At 38.1% G+C, this 16221-nt stretch overlaps 1 protein-coding gene across 1 annotated transcript in view; it reads right to left on the minus strand.

Moving 5' to 3' along the window:
* The window catches only part of ADGRD2 (adhesion G protein-coupled receptor D2), a 198456-nt gene that overhangs the window by 107382 nt on the left and 74853 nt on the right, over nt 1-16221 (minus strand). Inside the window, exons 13-17 of the mRNA XM_075834574.1 lie at nt 15216-15319; nt 13284-13386; nt 10667-10820; nt 8052-8185; nt 2319-2434 (exon numbers count right to left, since the gene is read on the minus strand). Coding sequence (XP_075690689.1) covers nt 2319-2434; nt 8052-8185; nt 10667-10820; nt 13284-13386; nt 15216-15319 — 611 coding nt within the window. The remainder of the gene's footprint in view (nt 1-2318; nt 2435-8051; nt 8186-10666; nt 10821-13283; nt 13387-15215; nt 15320-16221) is intronic.

A 16221-nucleotide genomic window follows, 5' to 3' on the forward strand; every position in this document is an offset into this window, starting at 1 on the left:
TGCATGGGGGCCTAACTACTGCATGGGGGGCCTAACTACTGCATGGGGGGCCACGGTACACCAGCTGTGACTGACTGCCGGGCTCCCGCTGCAACTGTCGGGATTGGAGAAAACTCCAATCCCAGCCATTTAACACCTTAAATGCCATGGTCAAAAGCGTTCACAGCATTTAAGTGGATTGACAGAGTGAGGGGGCTCCCTCTCTCAACCATCAGCAGACAAGGAGGGCTCAGCTAAAGCATAGTTGGAGAGAAGTACAAAAGTATACAAAGAATTTAACATATACGAGACCTGCCATGACTGTATGCCTATTAGACCATGCCAGAGGGACGTACTAATAGACTGCCTGTCGGTTTTAAACTGACAGGTAGTAATCCTTTGGTATACTGAGTATACCAAAGCATTATATCAGCAATCAGAAGATCGCATTGTGAAGTTCCCTAGTGGGACTAAAAAGAAAATTAAATAAAAGTATATTAAAACAATTGTAATTGTAAAAATAAAATAAAACAATTTTTAGTACAAACGAATGGTTTATTATGTAAAAGTGTAAATAAATAAAATACACAAATCGCCGCGATTGTAATGACCCAAACAATGAAGTTAACATGGTGAACACTGTGCACAAAAAGAGCAGAAAATAATGGTGGAATAAAAGTTAAATCAAGCCCCTTGTACCCCAAAATAGTACCTATGAAAACTACATCTTTCCACGCAAAACAATCAATCAAGCCCACATATGGTTACATTGAAGAAAAAATACAAAAGTTATGGCTCTTTGAATGTGGTGAGGCAAAAACAAATAATTTTTGTTTAACAGTGTTTTTATTGTGTACAAGTAGTAAAACAAGAAAACGTATACATATTTGGTATTGGCATAACTTTCCCGTCTCATAGAATAAATGTAACGTTATTTACGCCGCATAATGAACGATAAACAATGCAGGAATAGCAGTATTTTTCCATTTCCTTCAAAACAAAGTTAATAAAAGTTAACCAAAATATTATCTGTACCCAAAAATTAAGCCAGTCAAAACTTAAAATCATTCTGCAAAAAACAGGCTTGTATACGGCTATGTTGACGGAAAAAAAAATGGTTATGACACTTGGAATGCAACTATGAAAAAAAAAAAAAATAAAGCCTGTTCATTAAGGCCAAAATGGACATGGTCTTTAAGGGGTTAATGGTCTTTTGTTTTCTTGGGGGTCATTTACATAAAAAAAATCAGTATTACAGGGTTCGAAACAATTAAAATGTTGCTTTTCCAAAGTGTGAGCAGTAATAATGCCTACACAGTTTAGAACAAATTTATAACCTACAGCAATGTCCAATACATGCAGGTAAGAGGATAACATGGTTACATTGACCAGGGCTGGATTATGGTTGGTGAAGGACCCTTGGCAAATTCTTTGGTGCGAGCCCATATTGCACCTCTAGGATCTAAACCACACCTGACCCTCTATAGCAGCCACATATAGGAAAGTGGGTGAGCATGCACATGGCTCATACCACTTAAAGGCCGCTTTTCATTATAAGTCAATGTTTATACTTTTTGAGATACAGCTTCTATGTATCCTGGATTACAGACGAAACAGTCCAGTCAGAGGGACTGCCTGCTTCGGTGAGCGTTGGTCCTCCGTGGGACGCAGCTATTATCGATCATATCCAAGTTGAATCCTGCTGACCTGACTGATTCGGCTGTTACCTCAAGATGCAGCTTCTTTGCATCCAGGATACATAGACGCTGTATCTCAAAAATGTTTTTTTTTTTTTTTTAAATAAAACCCAATTGAAAACTTATTTAAAAGCTTGTTTATAAAACATTGATTTATGGGGAAAAAATGCCTTCAAAGGTTTACATAGCTCTGAAGTCTATGAGAGTAATGCAAACATCCAAGTCAGCGACTCTCAGACTTGAAATGTAAGAACCCCATGCATGCATGGCCACCTCCCCACGACTCAATAGGATGACTGAACGGTCATCAGAAAAGGAGGGTGTTGGAGTGCCCCTAAATCAATAAGGTGGTGGAGGCCCAAAGGCATGTGCTCTCCTCCTATAATTCAGTCCTGACATTGACTTTGATCCATTAAGGCATTGGGGCAACAGGGATGTACAGATGTAGCCAAGTTTAGCTTGACTCTGATAACTTGCTGCAGTGTGATATTACACAACAAAAGCCATTGAACAGCCATTGAAAAAGTTAAGTTAAAGTTTCTTGCCACTGTGTAGTTAATGGGTTAAGAGTCCAGATAAAGATGGCTACATATGTATTTTCATTCTACACAAATTTGAGCAAAGATTCTTGTGACCACTCACCAGACCTGGATGCCAATCTGCTTCTCTAAGCTGCAGTTAGGGGTCAGCATCTTAGACCGTCTACGAGCACTCGATATTGTAACCATCACAACTCGAAACAGAACAAATGTATTGACCTATAAAGGAAGAGGAATGTGAAATCATTAAACAATGAAGTTTTTGGTAATATGGAAATATCACCAGATCAAATAATAGAATTTAAAATTCAAAATTTCATCAGTTAAAATATGTTATCTACAGATAAGCAATTAAAGGGGTTCTTTATTTTTATATAGTAGGGATCATTTCACGGACCATGTAAGAGATAAAGGACCATGTCTGTAGTCTATTCAAGAACACCACATACAAGATCAAATACCAGTGATAACTTTATATTCATACAGTTATTGAGTGATGTTGGTAATAACACATTTTAGTTAGAGGTATATTGAAATGGGACAATTTTCTTCTCCCATTCGTTTGACACATCATGGCAACATTCTCTGTCTATTGACCTTTAGAAAACTAAACTATTAGTACAATCCATAAGGATGCGTGCTAGCTGGAAAGTATTTCCATGTTGGCAAAGTAAGTATTATCGGGTGACGAGGGGGGAAATTCGCAGTCACTATTGTGGACACCACCTTTAAGAATCCTGCTATTCCACGGCAGTTACATTAATAAACTAAGGGAATTACTAACTTTAATTGAAACCTTTCCCCAAAAATTTTCCCCCCAGTTCTATATGGTCTTTACACATACCTACAAGACGAAAGATGCCTATAGGCATCCAAAATTTGCTGACGGGATGCTGATAATTTGAACAAAATCCACGAAATTTGGATTATTACCAGACCAATTAATTTTTTTTTGTCTGATCTTAAGATAGCTTTACACGTGAAGCAGCTGTTGGCCGAATGAACGTTTAGTCGACAGCCATATCTCCCGACTGATATATAAACATGCCCACTGGGACGAACATGCATGTTTGTTTCAATGGGCAAATGGGGAATAAACTGCATCTGGCCCCAGCTTATCCCCTGCGGGAACAATGAATCCGGCATTTTGAAATTCAACATGCCTGATCCTGCCTTCTCTCGGGACCTGCCATTGGTGTACATTAGAGAGAGCCTTATACACATTATATTGTCAGACAATCCAGCCCAATTTGACAGACAATGGAGCTGTAGGCACTCAGCGTGTCGCTGTATGGAGTCCTTCATTTCATATAGCATTGTATTGCAAAAGATATTCTCTAGCAGCATCTATATCACAAATTTTTATGTTGACTTTATATGGAATCCTACATTAAAAAACCTCTTTATGCCTCTGTAAAGTACAGCATAGACTTTTATTGGTAATATATTACGGCTAGGTACAATTCAGAAGTTGTATGCATGTAATACTGTTGTATGCATGAGCTCTTAGGGCTCATGCACACGACCATAGTGGTGTGCATGGCCTGTGATTTGCGACTCGGATGTCCACAGAGTGTCATCCGCCGGCCGCCCGCAAATCACGGGCCGTGCACATGGCCGTGTACATTCTTTTCAATGAGCCCGGACCGCAAAATGTGGCCATAATAAGACATGTCCTATCTTTTTGCAGTCAGGGCTTCCGGGCAATGCATGGACCGTGGAAACCACGGTCGTGTGCATGGGCCCATAGAAATTAATGGGACCGCAATTCACCCACAGATTTGCGCGTGACTTGCGGCTACAAAAACACATTTGCGTGCATGGGGCCTTACAGTTTTCCCTAAGATACATGACACCAGAGTTGTCCGGCAGCTGCTCATCTATCCCTATTTCAGAGAAGTAACATACGTGTTCGGCATAACCCAACAACAAGCATTAGCCATTTCAGTCACGGGATGAAAGATCTTTAGTCAATATTAATTTTACAAAAATTAATGACGTATACGGCTTAGCTTCGAATACATAAGGTAATTTAGAATTATAAGGGAAATAAGAAAAAAATGAATTCATGCGTACTATAGGTTCAAGCTACGCATTATTCCTCTTATTCTTGAGACATAAAGAATATCTCATGTCTATAACTAGTTCTTTGTTAATAACAAGGCACTATTGTAACTAAAGATGTTGCCACAAATAAAGCAGCTTCTTATTAGGTCAATCCATCCTTATAAGTCAAGGACAAAACCGGTGGACCACCTCTTGATGCATTTAAACACACAATGTGCTAGCATCCTACAGTAATTATTCAGACATAAAATATGTGTAAGACACTACAATAGAATGTAAATGACATTATGACCCTGTGACATTGCTAAACAATGGCTTTGTATAAAGGTAGGAAGAGTTGAAAATACACAGATTGCTGTCAATCACTGTGTAGGACCGCCCAACAGACTTCTAAGTAAGGCCAGAAGGAGCATGGATTTTGATCAATAAATTATAATTGATAAATTACAATATATTATAATTTATACTGAATCTTTTCTTACAGAACTATATATCCATCTTCTTATCCCTGCTCTATAAAAATCTGATCACAGATCAGGCATCATGTTCAATGTGACAGGTTCCCTTTAAAATCTGTTTAAAAGGTCACCTGTATATCTTTGACGATGGTCACATATGCAGTATTGGTGCAGTTTTTTTAAACCCAGGCCAGAAGTGGATCCAAAAAGAAGGATATTTATAAAGAAAAGACTGATGCATCTCTTTTTGTTGTGCCCACTCCTGTTTTGGACTAAACATACAGAGACAAAAACTGTGTGTGATCCTTAACCCCTTAATACCGAAGGTATTTTACACCTTAATGACCAAGCAATTTTTTAAGTTTTTCCATCGTCACATTCTAAGAGCTATAACTTTTTTATTTTTCCATCGACATAGCTATACAAGGACTTTTTTTGCGGGACAAGTTGTATTTTGTAGTAGAACCATTTTGGGGTACATATAATTTATTATTTAACTTTTATCAACTTTTTTGGGGGCTAATGAAAAAAAACACATAAATGTTGCCATTCTTTTTTGCGACTTAAATTTACACAGTTTGCCGTGTGGTATAAATAACAACTTTATTCAGTGGATCGTTATGATTGCGGTGATACCAAATTGATATCGTTTTTTTTTTTTTCAAAATTATGTGTCGCCACAACGTTTTTACTTTACTGCTGACATAGCTGTATGACGGCTCTTTTTTTGCGGGATGACTTGTCGTTTTTTATTGGTACCATTTCGGAGTATATACGACTTTTTGATCCCAAAAAAAAATTGAAGGCAGGACGAACAGAAAACAGCAATTCTAGCAGAACTTCTTTTTTTTTTTTTTACACAGTTCACATTCAGTTGTAATAACGTAATAATTTTATAGTTGGGGTCGTTACGGACGCAGCAATACCAAATATGTATAACTTTTTCTTTTTTTCATAAAAAAAAGCATTTTGTAAGGGGAAAAAGTGCGTTTTTTCTTTTTTTTTTACTTGTGATTTTTATTTATTAACTTTATTAAGCTTTTTTTAAACTATTTCTTCAGTCCCACTAGGGGACTTCCCTGTGCAATCATTTGATCGCTGTTATAATACACTGAAATACTTTTGTATTGCTGTGTATTATTGCCTGTCAGTGTAAGGGTATGTTCACACGCAGTAACCAAAAACTTCTGAAAATACGGAGCTGTTTTCAGGCAAAAACAGCTCCTGATTTTCAGACGGTTTTGTAGTAACTCTCGTTTTTCGCGGCGTATTTTACGGACGTTATTGGAACTGTTTTTCAATGGAGTCTCCAAAAACGTCCCAAGAAGTGACATGCACTTCTTTTTCGCAGGCGTCTTTTTACGCACCGTCTTTTGACAGTGACGCGTATAGTAACACCTTGTGGGAACAGAACATCGTAAAACCCATTGAAAGCAATGGGCAGATGTTTGTAGGCGTATTAGGGCCTTTTTTCAAGCGTAATTCGAGGCGTAAAACGCCCGAATTATGTCTGAAAACACTGCGTGTGAACATACCCTCAAACTGCCTCTGGCATGGCCTAGCAGGCATTCACTAAAGGCAGACCTGGGGTCCTCTGTTAGTTTTCTATATCTTGCACAGAATTTTCTGTGTACCACAAAACTGTCGATATAAATATTGTATATAACTATTTACAAAATCATAAACTACTAGCCTAAGACAGTCCCAAACAGCTTAGAAAAAAATAAATCATGTTATAACTAAGATGTTGCATTAAAGGGGTATTCCGGTTACAACAAGTTATCCCCTATCTGTATGGTAAGGGGTAACTTGCTGATGGGTGGGTGTCCGACAGCTCGGACCCTCACCGTTTTCAAGAACAGAGACCCCAAAGTTGCCCGAACCCCAAGTTTGAACCGAGCGGCAGGTCGCTAATGCGCACTGTCGCTCCATTCATTCTCTATGGGAGCTCCGGAGATAGCCGAATGCAGTGTTTGTCTTTTTCCGGCGCTACCATAGAGAATGAATGGAGCGGCAGTGCACATGAGCGACCTGTTGCTCGGTTTAAACTTGGGGTTCGGGCAACTTCGGGCTCCCCTTTCACGTAAATGGTGAGGGTCCCAGCTGTCGGACACCCACCGATCAGCAAGTTATCCCTTACCCTACGGATAGGGGGTAACTTGTTCTAACCGGAATACCCCTTTAAGTATTACAATTTCATTTCTCATTGAGGTAATTGTTTTAAGAAAATTTTTTACATTTATTATGAGAATCTATCCCTTTGGGGGAGTAAGTTGAAGTAATTCTGGTGATATCAATGCAAGACAGTTTAAAATTCGAGGTTTATGGTCTTGTAATAATGCAGTGTAGAAAAAAATTACAGTACTCCACTTTGTGAATTTTGTTTTATTCACCAAATATACACATTTCAAGCCACATGAGGTCTTTCTCAAGCATAAGAAAAGCCTCGTGTGAATTGATACGCTGCAGATTTTGTTGAGAAAGTAACAATTTTCCCTTTTTTTTTTACTATAAATAATCACACAGAAATGCCCATACAAAATGTGGCAACAATATTCCCCCACAATACAACAATTTGTAGTCTATGTCTATTAAATAAACAGGAACTTACATTTGAGCAGCCAATCAGCGCCTACTAATATGTAGCTAATTCTTCCTGTGCCATCCCCTACTATGGGAGATCAGCACTGGAAAATTCCATCTAGCTAACGGGATCTATTATTGATTTCCTAATGATTTTTCTAAGCATACATAAAGTGTACGTGACGGTTTCGTAGGACTATCTCACTGAATCCTGGACACTAGTTTGTAATGGGGTTGGCTAGTCACTCAAAAGAAGCTAATACAAAAGATGCAATTTAATTTTAAGAAATGCAAAACTCAAGTGGTAAAGATGAAAAACAGGAGTACAAACAACAACAATGCCACAATGGTTCCTAGAGGCAAAAAATTAGTAAATGTTTGAACAGACCCCTTTCTTTTCCATTCACTTTAGCAGTTACTATGCTTCTATTGTAAGCTTAATTTTAGTTTTATATAACAAATTGTGAGTACACATATGTTCTTTAGAATAGGTGAAAATAATTTTTGTTCTTCTCGAACAAAGAGTACAAACCTAAATTGTGATGTTTTAACGGATATTGTATGCAATAACAAGCATAACTTTCACATAAAAGGAGATACAAAAATAAAAGTAGATATTTTTTTTTGTATTCATTATAAAAATTCAAAAAAAATACAAATTAGTACATTTTGGCCTTGGTTCTGAAATTGGAATCGAAATGGTATACTTCTTGAATACACACACATACCGTTAGTATGAAGAGAACAGGTCCCACAAATGCCCAGATTATGTCACTATGAACATTCAGCCAGCAGTGACTATCTGCCAAATACTTATTAAAAGAGGTTGCCAAGGTCACGCTTACAATAATGACTGGCAGGCCTGGAAAATAGAGGAGAGATCCATTAATAACAGTCAGAATGATCCCTTTCTATGTCTTATGGAACAATAAACACTACATTGTATTGTACAGTAAGTGGATTTTTATACATAAATTATTTAAATAACCGATTTAGAAAGTGTGAAAGGGTGAACCTCTGTTTTACTTTTTTATTTAGTATGTTATTTATATAATTGAAATACAGTTAATCTGGTTTGTCGTAAAAAGCTTTAGAGTGTCAAAGGCAGTGGTGGGCGGAGGTTCCTTGGGCCCACTAGAGGATATCATTCTGAGGGTGCACTGTCAATCTATACAGAACACGTCCAAATTCCACTTTTAGTAGTACTGTATTTTTTGTTGTTATCATTGTTTTTGAATCCACCAAGACCGTAGTGGAAAGTGATTGACTCCAAAGTATGCTTTAAATTGGGTTGTCTTCTGGTAGGCCTTTGGGACCCCATTATATTTGTCTTGGCACACCGGAGCATCCTCTAGAACTCTGGTGGGTCAACCCCGTTTAGGCATCATGATGAACCATCAACCAAGCCCCAATCTAAATGTTTTCTGCTATTCTATTACAAATGGGGAGGAATGTAATATTAGCAATGTCCTGTTGTAGTATATGCTATTGAATTTTCCTGGTCCCTGGGATCAACACTTGATATTCCACCGTTAACCATACCTATAAATCGAATCTTAGTCAGAATACTTATAACAAGATGAAAGTGAATATCTATAGTCTTCAGCTCAGTAAAAAAAAAGAAATGTAATAATTTAATGCTACTGAATCTAGAGAAAACTTATACATTGAAAGAATTATTCCACTATTCAATTGTGACTATTTTGGGCTAATCTTCAGCCATTGAGTGATATTTATCACATCATTATAAATTTGCGAATGTTTTTGTAAGATTTTTATTTTTCCAGCAATAGTTTTTGAGTATGCTGATGAAGTATGTTGTCCCTTTTTTGAAAATATCAAGGCTACTGAATATAAAAATGAACAATTAAACTGTTATTCTTACTTCTGATGTACTGAGATATTGCCATTTTTGGTGAAAATGCTCTTTAAGACTACATTGGGCAGCATGAAATAGGAGTAAGTTGCCTCCCTACACTGAACTGTGTTTTACTCTGAAGAACTGCAGTGTTTCAGAGAAAACATCATTTTAATAAGTGTTTGGCTCAGAGATTCGTCTGATGGGTGGCTCCCCCCTGGCTTTTCTCCACCAGATACAGATTGATTGACAAGTCTAACCCTATACAGAAATAACCTCGGCAAACATGAACCTGCTGTCAGATTTCCAGTAAACTGTTTACATGGCATGTCCATCAACTACTAGACTTGCAATCAACTAGTAGCATTATATTTTGGACTTAATGGACCAGTGTCCTTTTTTTCAATCTTATCAACTATGTAACTAAACACACTAAAAAGATCACACTACCAGTATTCCAGTATTTATTGCTTTTAGAACGCACAAAAGGACTACTGGTACATACACAGCATTATAGAAATACATAGTAGGTATGGGAATCATTAAAAGAGGTTTTCCACAAGGTAAAGACATGTGAAAAAATACATTATTTCATTGCATAGTATAACAAAAAAAGAAACTACGGTTAAAGATCCCATTGTTTAAACTGCCTAGCAACTCACTGTGGGTGGGGCTCTAACTGAGGTACTGTGATTGACAGCTCTTCCCTGAAATACAAGCCCAGTTACGTCACATTTTTGGTTTTTCTTTGACCTACATACGTGCGTGTGTGTGTAAATGTTAAAGTGCTGATGGATGGGAACTAAATGGACCTATAAGATAAGGCAATCTATGGCCTGTCCTACCCGTCAAGATGCCCATATATGTTAACCTTGGTTATGGGATAATAGCATTTGTTTACTACGCCTAGCGCACTAGAGTGAAGGGATTTTGTATTTTAATAGTTGCTTTGCCTATTAAACATGATTTACTATCTCTTGGACAGCCCCCTTAATACATGATATTGTGTAGATTCCATGATTAAAGGTGTTGTTTCACCAGGAAGAATCAGTTTCAGATAGGAGCCGCCATTGGCTCTCAGTACCCTAGACAAAAAGAAGCAGCAAGCCAGAAATGTAGTATTATATGTCAAACATTCATATGAATGATCATCTATGTATTACATCGACAGCTCAAAAACTAGCAGAGCAGGAGCCGCACTTACAGGGAATCCTACAAACAAAGAGTTACTCAGCTCCTCTACCGTGACTAATGTATTACCAGTAAGAAGAGAATACAGAGACACACGGCAGGCGCTAACATATGTATATATATATATATATATATATATATATATATATATATATATATACATAGACACACAGTTTATGTTTATTGGGAGTCCGGAGCAGGGGATCCTCCTCTATGATGTCCATAAGTCGTAGTGGGGTGTATATAGAGAAGTGGTCTTCATTAATTAAAAGTTGAATTAAAAAAAAAACTCACCCCATCCAGTGATGTAGTAAAATTTCATCCTTTTATCTTCGCTCATGTTAACTGCAACAACTTTACTCCATAATAATAGACCTTCAACCAACATCCATGCAAAGGCCGCCATAAAAAATAGGTGAAGACACGCTGTAACTGTTACACATGCAACCTAATAGAGAAGATACAAAAATATTATTGAACATAAGACAAGAGCATGCAATACAGTGCATAGGAATTAAAAGATATGGGAACACACAGAGCACTCAGACACATATTAAGTTAAAAAAAAAAGATTATGAATGACTTAAAATTGCATAATAGAAAATTAATGAATACTGTGTAACTACTTCACAGACCTAACCAAAGCCTGTCAAGACATACTAGTGTAGTCAATAATTACAGTTACAATTATACGAAGAAAATAAACCTCAAACATAAAAGGCTGAAATGTTAGGCTGGGTTCACACTACCTATTTTCAGGCGTAAACGAGGCGTATTATGCCTCGATTTACGCCTGAAAATACGGCTACAATACGTCGGCAAACATCTGCCCATTCATTTGAATGGGTTTGCCGACGTACTGTGCCGACGACCTGTCATTTACGCGTCGTCGTTTGACAGCTGTCAAACGACGACGTGTAAAATGACTGCCTCGTCAAAGAAGTGCAGGACACTTCTTTGAAACGTAATTTGAGCCGTTCTTCATTGAATTCAATGAAAAACAGCTCAAATGTTCGGCCGTCAAAGACGCCTCGCATAATGCGAGGAGGAGCTTTTACGTCTGAAACGACGCAGCTGTTTTCTCCTGAAAACAGTCTGTAATTTCAGATGTAAAAGCCAGCTAGCGTGTGCACATACCCTTACTGTATAACACTAGAATAAAATAAAAACAACTGTGTGGGAACAATAGCTTATAAATCCATAGTCAATGACTACACTAGTGTGTCTGTGGAATAGTTGCACAGTATTTATTAATTTTTTTTGGGATATTAATAATCTTTTTTACTTGATATCAGTCAGAGTGCTCAGTGTGATCCCATATATTTTTGTGATCACTATAGTCACTATTTTCCTCTACTACCTCAACTAATCACTAAACCCACTTCCCCATAACATCACTGTATGCCTACTGTACCTGGCTGCTCCCTTCCAAAGACTGTACTGTACACAAGCCAATGTTCTTTTTAACCAACCCCCCTTTCAGACTAGATGAGAGTGCACTAACCAAACCTTTTACCTTCCTTCTTTGGAACTACATGAATTAGACACCTGCAAATTAAGATATGGTAGGGCTTAGGGTATGTTCACACGGCCTATTTACGGACGTAATTCGGGCGTTTTTGCCCCGAATTACGTCTGAAAATAGCGCCTCAATAGCGCTGACAAACATCTGCCCATTGAAAGCAATGGGCAGACGTTTGTCTGTTCACACGAGGCGTATATTTACGCGCCGCTGTCAAATGACGGCGCGTAAATAGACGCCCGCGTCAAAGAAGTGACCTGTCACTTCTTTGGCCGTAATTGGAGCCGTTATTCATTGACTCCAATGAATAGCAGCGCTAATTACGCCCGTAATGGACGCGGCGTTCAAGCGCCTGCACATGCCGGTACGGCTGAAATTACGGGGATGTTTTCAGGCTGAAACATCCCCGTAATTTCAGCCGTAACGGACGCCCTCGTGTGAACATACCCTTATAAGCACAAAAGGCCCCAACATTAGGCTTAAAGGGTAACTAAACGATTGACAAACTTCTGGCATTTCAGAAGTTTTGATTGGTGGGGGTCTGAGCACTGAGACCCCCACCAATCACTAAAACGAAGCTGCAGAAGCGCTCGTGTGAGCGCTCAGCCGCTTCGTGTCTGTTCGGCTTTTTCCGGAAATCCATGTATCGGAGAACGGACTCAAGATAGAAAGTCTATGAGCCTGTACTCCGATACATCGGCTTTCTGGAAAAAGCCGAACAGACACAAAGTGGCCCAGAATGTCCCAGAATTTATTTAAAATCATTACAATTCTCAACTAAACTGTGGCCTCCTTAAAGGGGATTCCTAAAGCCCTATTCAAATGTTTGTAGATTTTTCCTATAATATATCAGATCGCTTTAGAAGAAGAATATTCTTAACATATTTGTCCTTTCGTATATTTGCAAACAGACATAAATCACTCCCCATGTGAAGGACAGACCCTTGTGCCTGGAACGTCTTTCTTTCTCTATGATACTCCATAACTTTATGATAGGTGGAGGATCGGACCTCTGAGACGCCCGGTGAGCATGATAACCTCGGTCCCCTTCAGCTTATTCCCTGCACATCAGTGCATTCAATCACCCGCTGGGCAAGGAACTGCAACATAAGTGAATGGGGCAGTGTTGCGATTCCCAGTGCAGTTAGTGGCTGGAACCGTTACTGTGCTGAGAAAATCTATGAAAGAGCAACAGCACCCACCATAATGATATGCCATAACTTACTATAAGAGAAATGCCCCTTCATGCAAAACATCACTGATTATACCCCCTCTATCGGCAATAACCTAATTATCAACAGTAGATGAGAAGTTTTAAGCACCTCTAGTAAATAACAGTGGCTACCGATTTTTCAGTTAGCCTCTACATTATCCAACTACATTACCAACCTTATTACTCTTAGCCGTCTCACTGAACATGAGCAATGTTTCTGCAGCAGCCAGAGCAAATATCAGATTCTTGTGAACAGTTGTTCTCTCTGACTTAGGAACTCTGAAATTAAAGAGAATTTAGTACATAAATGTATAAAATATAGAAAAATCTGAGGAAGAGAGCAAGGTCCAGGGCTGTAGTGTTAGAATTTTCATAGCATTCAGAGCAAGCAGAACACATTTGTTTTAATCCAAATAAAAAATAAATCCTTAGAATTTTTTATAAAATTGTTGGGAGATTTTGTGATATGGCTTCCAGCGGCTGGTGAAGTATTTTTTTTGGAAGTTTCCAGTACAAAGGACTAAAGCAACAGTAATGTTTTGCTAGGGCTAATTAACTCATTGCAATAAATTACAGACAACACAATCAGACTGCTGTTTTAGGGGAGGTCCAGACTACACAACCAGACTGCTGTTATAGAGGGCGGTCCAGATAGCTTGGTAGTAACCAACTTTTTTTTTATTTCAATCAGTAGAAGAAGCTGTAAGACAAAGCTGAAAAGCTAATGATAATATACTATAAGTTTACAGAAGTCAAAAACTTCTTGACATGTAATACTGTGTTACGTATCAACTTAACTGGTAGAGTCTTCCCCAGTCAACAAAAAGGAATATTGTTATTCCTGAATAGATTCCAAATGAATTTATAGAGTTCATATTTTTTAGGGAAAGTAAGATAGTAGGTAAGACAGTTCTTTACAAAATAACCATGTACAATCTATAGATCATATAATAAATCCTTAAGATGCCCATACACAGACTTCATCGAGATCTGCCAAAAGCCTAGGGGTGGTTTTCCATAGGGAGATAAGTACCCAGTACTGAGCACAAACACCAATAATGACATATATATATATATATATATATATATATATATATATATATATATATATATATATATATATATATATAAGTGTTCAGATAGCACTAGTTTACTTCGGTGCTCGAAATAGGGTTCCAACACAGTTGAGATATGTGAAAGAAGTATTCGGCACACCCTTGGAAAAGTGACATTTTTTTATTTTGATTTTCTCTGTGATGCCAGTGGCTTAAGTTCAACGTTTCGTTCGTGCGACCTTCATCAGGCACAAATGAGATATATACAGGTGATATAGACACATATAAATAAGCAAATTCCATATACATAATTAGGATATTGTACATTCATTATAATTTGCTTATATGTGTCTATATCACCTGTATATATATCTCCTTAGTGCCTGATGAAGGTCGCACGACTGAAACGTTGCACTTAAGCCACTGGCATCACAGAGAAAATAAAAATAAAATGCTTTCACTTTTCCAAGAGTGTGCCGAATACTTCTTTCACAAAAAACAATAATGACATGTCAAACAGCGCTCGTTTGCTACATTCACATGAAGCAATGCTCTTGGCTATATGGGGGACGAATGATCGTTAAGAACATCGTACGTCCCCATACAGTTTGGAAATTGTTAGTAGCACATCCGGTTTACAGGTGAAGATGTGCTACCAACGCACGGTCATGTTCATGGCAGCATAAAAGGTCCGATCAGTCGACGAACAAGCATTTGCTCGTTCATAGCAGTGGCTTATTTCCTTCTCCCAAATGAAATAAGCATGCAAGTTAACTGAGCCAAGTGTGCATGCATATGGGAAGTTTGGAGAAATAGCTGTCAGATGAACTACTGTTCGGCTGACAATTATCTAATGCGTACTATATGACCATATAGTATATTACACATCACTTTTGCTATGATAGACAAAATATCCATTTACTGTATCTGTCAGTTATATTTTAAAAGAATGTTATCTGATTCATTTTTCACAATATACTAGATATGGCATCTTGGCACTTTGTAGAATAATGATCACAATGCTATTAGAAGCAATATCAAGTGGGCGCTTACCCAACAACGAGGAAAATAATGAAAGTCACCAGCAGAGCACATAGTGATACTCCACATCCAATGAATGTCAAGGTTCTCAGAATCCACTCTTCCTCTGTACTTCTCTGTATGTACATACAAATAGAAGGTGTTTCAAGAATGTCCAAATTCTTATATAAAACAAATTCTAAAACATTACATTAATCTGCTACTCAATCTTTAATATATATTTTAGTCAAGTTCAAATCAAAAATACATTTCAGAAATAGCTATTGATTTATTCGGCGCACTCGTCCTTCCCATGATCACCATCTTGCAGCAAGCGAGTTTAAGGGCCCTCAAAGGGTATGGGGGACAATTCACAACCCTTAAAGGGGACTCTGCAGTCTCAATTGTATATTTTGTACTGATGTCAGTATTTATTGATGCACTTTCCTTTACGTGCTTGTTCGTTTATGTTGCATATACATGATGTTATGCGGTTTTGTCCTTCTTTGGCGCTCCAGAGGAGAAGTGGCCAGTCCAGCCTGTATACTTATGTTGTGCTACTGTTATGTTATTGTACTGTAAAGTAATGGTTACATTTTTGTTAACGCAAATGATGGTTGGCTCGCTGGCTGGCTAACGTGCTTTGTACTGGGGTGTATAGCCCGGACCCCATCTTTGTCATAGTTCATGCTTTGCTTCTTCTATAAATCGGCACAGTTCTTGCCAAGCTGTGTTTAGTGTTTCAGTGGATGAAAAGGAACCTGGTTATAGTGCTGCCGAGCGAGCGATCTGTGGTAGAAAATTGTGGGGCGCTGCTGGGAAAAGACGACACCTTAGTTGCGCTAGAATCTGTGGCCTTGGAGCGAGTTTCCGGTGATGGGCAGAAGCGTCCCCATGGTGTGCAAGGTACTTATATAAAACTAAGGGTATGTACAAACATACAAAAAGAAGTGGCTGAAAATTATGGAGCTGTTTTCAAGGGAAAACAGCCTCTGCTTTTAAGGTGTTTTTTCAAGCTAAAAATGAAGTTGTTTTTTAT

The sequence above is a fragment of the Rhinoderma darwinii genome, chromosome 8 (genome assembly GCF_050947455.1).
Source record: "Rhinoderma darwinii isolate aRhiDar2 chromosome 8, aRhiDar2.hap1, whole genome shotgun sequence".
Classification (NCBI taxonomy): Eukaryota; Metazoa; Chordata; class Amphibia; order Anura; family Rhinodermatidae; genus Rhinoderma; species Rhinoderma darwinii.